This window comes from Pundamilia nyererei, unplaced genomic scaffold (genome assembly GCF_000239375.1).
Source record: "Pundamilia nyererei isolate P.nyererei 1_Seehausen unplaced genomic scaffold, PunNye1.0 scaffold00118, whole genome shotgun sequence".
NCBI lineage: Eukaryota > Metazoa > Chordata > Actinopteri > Cichliformes > Cichlidae > Pundamilia > Pundamilia nyererei.
Genome location: NW_005187519.1, coordinates 2,080,371 through 2,086,831, shown reverse-complemented (window position 1 = coordinate 2,086,831; position 6,461 = coordinate 2,080,371). Strand labels below are relative to the sequence as shown.

Genomic DNA, 6,461 nt, shown 5'->3' with positions numbered 1-6,461 from the left:
TGGGGATCAATGTCACAGTAGGTTACCGTGTTTATTGGATAATGTCTTCTAAAGAAAAGCCTGCAGTAAAAATGAATGAATGAATATAAAATAACATTACATTAAAAGACCGTGCTTGGATGTAAAACATTGCACAGGGTATCTCTTGGTGTTTGCTGAAAAATGCTGTCATGTGATTACTGGTTTACTGGCTACCACTAGAGGGTGCAAAATTACTTTTGCAGTAAACATTTCTTTTTGTTAGGGACTATCATACTAATATATATAACAGATATAACAGACCATTATTAAGACCATTGTTAATATTAGAGTTACTCCTGAACGTGCTTACTTTCTCTGACTGTCGGTGAGTGTGATGCCCTGTGTGGACACTTTAAAGTGGACGGTGGTGGCAGCGGGCAGAGGGTTGGTTGACAGCGTCTGACTAATTGCCTTGGCAATTGCCTGAGGCCCAGTGAGCGATTCCATGTCCACAGAGTTGATGTAGAGAACATTGCACGCTAGAGGTAAACAATGGAAAAACACTGCTACATAAGAGAAGATCCTACAAAAAAAACAAAAAACAGTGTGCATGCAGTTTGTCTTAAAGTGATGGAAGCTGTAGTGAGGATAATTAAAAATGCATACAGTGAATAATGTTATGACACAAGTTATCATGCAATGCATATTTTTACATAACATGCATGAATTTCAAGTTTTTTCCGAGTTTTATTTAGTTGTAAAATTTGTTAACAGTGACTGAAACCCTCTGGGAAAGAGCACACTCATATTCAGTAAAATTCCATGATGAAGCAGAGCAGTGCAAACCAGTATTTACCATGGGCTTCCTCAGGAACCTTCTGGACTGTAAAGTAAGGATGACAAGGTTGTGTAAGCAAGTGATCTGATGTTTCTAAAAAAAAAAAAAAAGTTTTTTTCTTTTTCTTGAAATGCACAAATTGTCCATTCAGGGACCAGAACAGGCCTGATTCCATTAGTCTGTGCCACAACTGGTGACTGGCCAAACAGTTTCACATATATCTGATTATAAGCTGGTCTTTGTCATGCATGCGCAACATATCTGCAAAAGAACAGCACACACTGACATCCAAATGCTGGATGTTAAACTCCTCATTGTGAGTAAAGTGACAAATTTTAAAGTAAACCACATGGGAACCGGCACTAAAACATTTGCAGCAAATCTAATCCCACATAAAATCACCATCATCCAGTTGAATATGGATATTTTAGGGAAGCAAACAAAAGCAAAGTGGCTAAAGCTAAAGCTATCCAGAGTCCGGCGCAAGCCATATGCTAGCAGCCTCAGTATGAACCTCAGTATGCCCGCGGAATAAAAGCAGTTATGAAAAAAAAATTATGACAAAAGTGAAAAGGAAAAGGTGTTGATTTCATGTTGGCTGTTGAATTTATAAACATATCGGAAAATATAACTGTTTTGTTGTATGAATCTCTTGAAACTGATTTTATTTGGTAAGCTGAAATATGTCAGGTAAAACTAGATATACAGGAAGTCATTTTAATTATCTGCATCTCTTTCCAGTAGGTTATTTTCAGTTACTTCTGTGAGACAATACCCGGTAACTTACTGTAGTTTTGGGGGGAAATTTTGTACGTTTAAAAATTTCGATTATTGCTATATAATTTAGAATATTGCATTGAAGAAAATGTGATTTTGTTGTCATTTTTAGTTTTAAGAAAGAAACCAGAATTTAAAAAAAAATGGTATTGGCACATCGCACTTAAAAAAAAGAACAAAAAAATTGGAAATTGGAACAGGCCAAGAAAATTGCAATTGGTGCATCTCTACTTTTCACAAAGAGTTAGTTTTTGTAGAATCATAATTTATCCCTTTTTTCTTCTGGTAGACTTCAGTGACACTTACCCGCTCCCTGCTTAAGAAGTTCAACAACTGGATCAGTTGGTGTAGTGAGTTCTAGTGCCTCTTCATTTGGGTCTGGAGAGATCGAATAGAGTAGATGTTATATTTTTGCATCTGAATACAATTACTTGCAGCAAATAAATTGTAAAGTGTAAAATAAAATTGACATTTTTATCAAAAACATGGAAGTACCTATCAATAATTTGGTTTGTACTAAAAGTCTGAGTGGATTCTCGTTCCATAAAATGTTAAAGAAACTAAGAAAGTAGAGTTAAAAAAACAAGAGTTACCTTTGGTGGGGATCATCAGTTTGCATGGCAAAGCCAGTGGGGTCATTGAGTGTTGGTACACCAAAGCAGAAAGACAGCCTACAAACAGAAAGCAATGGTCTCTCTGTCAGACTGGATCAGTCTGATATTAAATTAAATTTCAACCTGTGATTTTAATGTTGCAAACAGAAAAAAAACACCAGCAGAAACTCACCAAAATAGGGTTCATTGGGACAGCCCTTCAGGCGGACACCTTTGGGGTTCGTCTCAATCAGGAAGTGCCGCACTAGCTCGTTAGTCATGTCACCAACTAAAAAAAAGACATACTCAGCTGATCCAGCTGTTGGAGAAGGCAGATGTTTCACAAGCAAGCCAAGAGCAGAGTGCGGGAAGCCTTTACCTTTTTTGTTCTGCTGGACAGTTGGTGGTGGGCAGGCCACCTTCATGGCCAGACCATAGGCCCCTCTGAAAGAGTGGCTGTCCCTTATGACAAAAGCCCCAGGCTCCCTGTCCTTCAGCAAACTGATGGCTAAAAGAAGAAGATGAGGAGAATAAAAAGAAAAGCAATGATGAGAGGATGAGCAGCTGAAGTTGGTTGAAGTTCCTGACTCTCACCTTGCTCTCTGGAGATGTCTGGCTTGTACCAGTACTTGGAGGTGTCCTGGACAAACTTGACATTCATCTTGATGTCAGGATAACCGTCTGTTTGAATGAAATTAGGTGAAGAAAAGCAGTGATATTTAGCCCATGAGGTTCATGAAAGGTATTAAAAGAAAAAAAGTTCCCTTTTACCGTATATAGACTTGGAGACGTCTGGGAGAGTGTGTGTCCCAGACAGGTTAGGCGTGCTGCTAACACTGATCGGTATTGGCATCAGGTTCTTGTTCTCCATTCTGTCTGCATCTCCACTGGACATGTGTCGCTTTTCTGGCAGCTGTGGGGAGACTGGGAAAGCAGGCGTGGCAGGCTGATGGATGACCCCCTGGCGAGAGGCAGCGCCCAGCTCATCAGGCGTACTGTGTCCACTCGTTGCCGTGCGGCGCCCCATCAGAGGGCTAGGTGGCACACCGGCAGCTGCTGTTTTAGGGTTTCGGCCAATCAGAGGACTTGAAGGAACACCAGATGGAGGTGGGTGCCTGCCCAGCAAGGGGCTGGCTTGACCCAGGCGTCTCTGCAGTGCAGGGCTCGGAGGAGTATTGGTGGCCACTGTGCGGTGGAGGGTGTTAGGGCTGCCGGGGACTGTGTGGACGCCCATAATGTTGACCTGAGATCCGTCTGGGGAAGCAGGTCTGTGGGGGTGAATAGAGGCGGGGCTGTGTGGGACGGCATCTGAAGAACTAGTTCTTCTTCTACAATCATAAAAGTGAGAAAAGGTATGTTATTGTATTTCTGTACCTGATCCTTACGCCGAACATTAAATGTGATAAGGATGCTCAAGCTGACTTGATGTTGACATTTCAGCACTTATTCCAGTTCGTAAAATACATCTTGTGGATGATATCGGCAGCTCATATCTAAGTAACCTCAATGAAAATTACCTCACTGTATAATGTTATTATTATTATTTTAAAAGCATTTTTAGGTCTTTTGGTTGGTTCGTCGCCCTCTGAAAGGATCCTAAACATGAACATATTGTATCAGTTTCGGGGGTGGGGTTTGGGTTTTTGTTAAATAGTGGCATTGAATATGCATTCATTTTTGTCTGTATCTGTGTGGATAGTTATTTATTATAATCTGATTGCCATTTTGAATTGAATCTGCAATTTTGACTCTATTTAGCTGTTTATGTGGATTAAATATAGATAGAAAACAGAGTGACTTCATCTGTGCTCAGTCTTTGATACTAAATTAATAAGGCTATTGAACTTTTGTTCAACTGCTCGCCAATGCAATGATGATGGTAATCTCAAGTTCAACGAGAAAGATCTGTAATCACTTATATGCTTGCTTTCCTGGATGTTTGGCTGCTAATCTATTCTCAGCATCACTTTCACTTCTCTACAGCATCATACTGAATGATGACACCATTGCTTTAGTCCAGTGATTCCCAAAGTGTGAGCTGGAGCCCCCTAGTGAGCTGTGATGGTACTGCAGGTGGGTGCAGTAATAACAGAAATTCAGTTTGAGGTACTGGTTTTATTTCTATCACTGCTGGGATAATGCTGCGATACAATGCTGGTGATTGTTCTCTAATGAAAGACATTGTACACAGGAAGTGATGTGGAATTTCTCAGTGTAAATCCTTACAAGCAAAGTCTTGAATATTTAGGCTCTGTCATGTCTTAAATACTTTTCGTTATGTTATTATGCTAACACAGCACTCAGACTGCTGGTTTACTTGTGGTTTTTAGAAGTAGATGCTAGGACTCTCCATGATGCACTAAGCACTTCTTTTTCACTCACCTCTCTTCAAACACAGTGTGTTTATATGCATCTACAGCATGTTATTAAATGTTTTCTTCTCTTTTCTATCTTTTCTGTTTTGTCCTCATGTCTCTATGCTCTCATTTCTTTCCTCTGTGTCCTCACACACTCTATAACTTGTCTGGCCCCTCCCTGAGCGTGGTTCTGTCAAAGCTCTCTTCCTTTTAAAAGGGAGTTCTTCCTCCCCACTGTCGCCAAGTGCTTGCTCAGTTAACCTGAATATCTAATTTGGGTCTCCAAGCTATCTATATGCATGAAATGAAGTACTTTCACAGCAGTATGTCCCCATATGTGTCAATGTATTAGAACCGGAAACTTTTATTTTAATTGAAAATTTGGGCTTTTCACGCTCCAGTTGCGAAATCACTTTATTTTAACCTCAATCACAAGGGTTCTTCAGAAACTTTCAGCATCAAATGACATCCTGGATATGAGTATAAAAAAAAGAAAAGTAACATTTGCTTAATATGTATAAAAAACATGTACAGGCTAAAATTTTTATCCAAGAAAAATAAGTGACAGAAGACTCACCCATCAGTGCTGTGGATGGGACTGCTGGAGGAGAGAGGAGCATTCAAAGGTTGTACCCTGGAGTCGCCAAAACCTCGATTATCTGCGTGTTAAAACAGACACACACATACATGTGTACGGTCAGATCGGTTTTTGGTGCATCACGCAACAGTTGGATGCCCTGAACGAAACAAGACAAATCAGTTAACAAGCATCAGAAGCTTGGAAAAGGCGAAACTGACAGAAACAGAAAATTAATCAAACATCAATCATCATAAAACAAAGACAAATCCATGTATAGTCGAGCACAGAAATATCAAATATGGGTTTGGTGGTGCCACAAAAAGTAAGCTTACCTTGTTCTCCAGTATTAGAATGAAAGTCTGACCACAAGAAGAAAGAAGAAGCAGACACCAACAGAAGAAGAGAGGGTGTGTGGAAAAGGAGGAGAGAAGAGAGATGCACTTGAGCTCAGAGCAAGAACTGTTAGCGTCGAAGCATTTGCAGGAACAATTCTACACACTAGAGGGCAGCAAAGTATTAAAGCAACCTTCTACTCAGTCAGCTACAGTATGACATAGTGCAGGGATTCTGTGCACTGTACACTTCTGTATAATTATCACTCGATGGCTAAAGTGCTTTTAGTCAAATCTAATTATGATTTGGGAGATTCAAATTCTTTGGATGCAAATACTGAAAACCTGAATGTTGTACCATGAACTGAATATCATTTTGTATACATCATCTGTAGTATATATACTGTCAGTTCTAAATGAAGACAAATATATTTAATGCTGGTAAACTGACCTGCTGCACCCTGCTGATGAGGCTTCAATCCCAGCGGTGACACAGGAGTCTTGCTCAAATCTGGAGGAGAGCGAGCTACGAGAAAGAAAGAGATTCAAAAGATTCTTAAAAATTTTGTATTTGCAAAACTTTCTCATTAGTGATGACATATGAGAATACGTAAAAATGTACCCTGACTAATACAAGGAATGAAAGCACAGAGGTTTTCCCTTTTGCAAAAGTATGATGCAACATGGAAATTCATCAGATGGTGGATTTACATGTACGAATATGTAACACTTGAAGGCTCATAGGTGTCAAACTCTGGCCTGCGGGCCAATTTTGGGCAAATATGAATGTTTGTGCAAAAGAACACCTTCTTATTAGAACACTTGTGAGTTCAGGACTAATGACAGGAGAGAGGACTCTGGGGTTCCCAAATATCAGTATCACACAGACTGTCTGAACACGGAGGTCAGTGCTATAACTGAATTGAGTACATATATTTTGGGGGCAGTGGTTGATGAGATGACTTGTAAGTTTGATTGTTTTGACTATAAAAACACCTGGTTTGATGGAGGCAGTGAAAAGGA

At 39.9% G+C, this 6,461-nt stretch overlaps 1 protein-coding gene across 1 annotated transcript in view; it reads right to left on the bottom strand.

Annotated features, from left to right (window-relative positions):
* Positions 1–2: 2 nt before the first annotated feature.
* Positions 3–6,461, bottom strand: part of tns1a (tensin 1a) — a gene marked incomplete at its 3' end in the record, with an annotated part of 125,448 nt that continues 118,989 nt past the window's right edge. The window contains exons 22-33 of the mRNA XM_013913163.1: positions 5,890–5,964; positions 5,439–5,465; positions 5,104–5,185; positions 2,941–3,497; positions 2,764–2,850; positions 2,549–2,677; positions 2,363–2,458; positions 2,170–2,247; positions 1,883–1,954; positions 818–844; positions 332–500; positions 3–60 (exon numbers count right to left, since the gene is read on the bottom strand). Of these exons, the coding sequence (XP_013768617.1) occupies positions 3–60; positions 332–500; positions 818–844; positions 1,883–1,954; positions 2,170–2,247; positions 2,363–2,458; positions 2,549–2,677; positions 2,764–2,850; positions 2,941–3,497; positions 5,104–5,185; positions 5,439–5,465; positions 5,890–5,964 (1,457 nt within the window). The remainder of the gene's footprint in view (positions 61–331; positions 501–817; positions 845–1,882; positions 1,955–2,169; positions 2,248–2,362; positions 2,459–2,548; positions 2,678–2,763; positions 2,851–2,940; positions 3,498–5,103; positions 5,186–5,438; positions 5,466–5,889; positions 5,965–6,461) is intronic.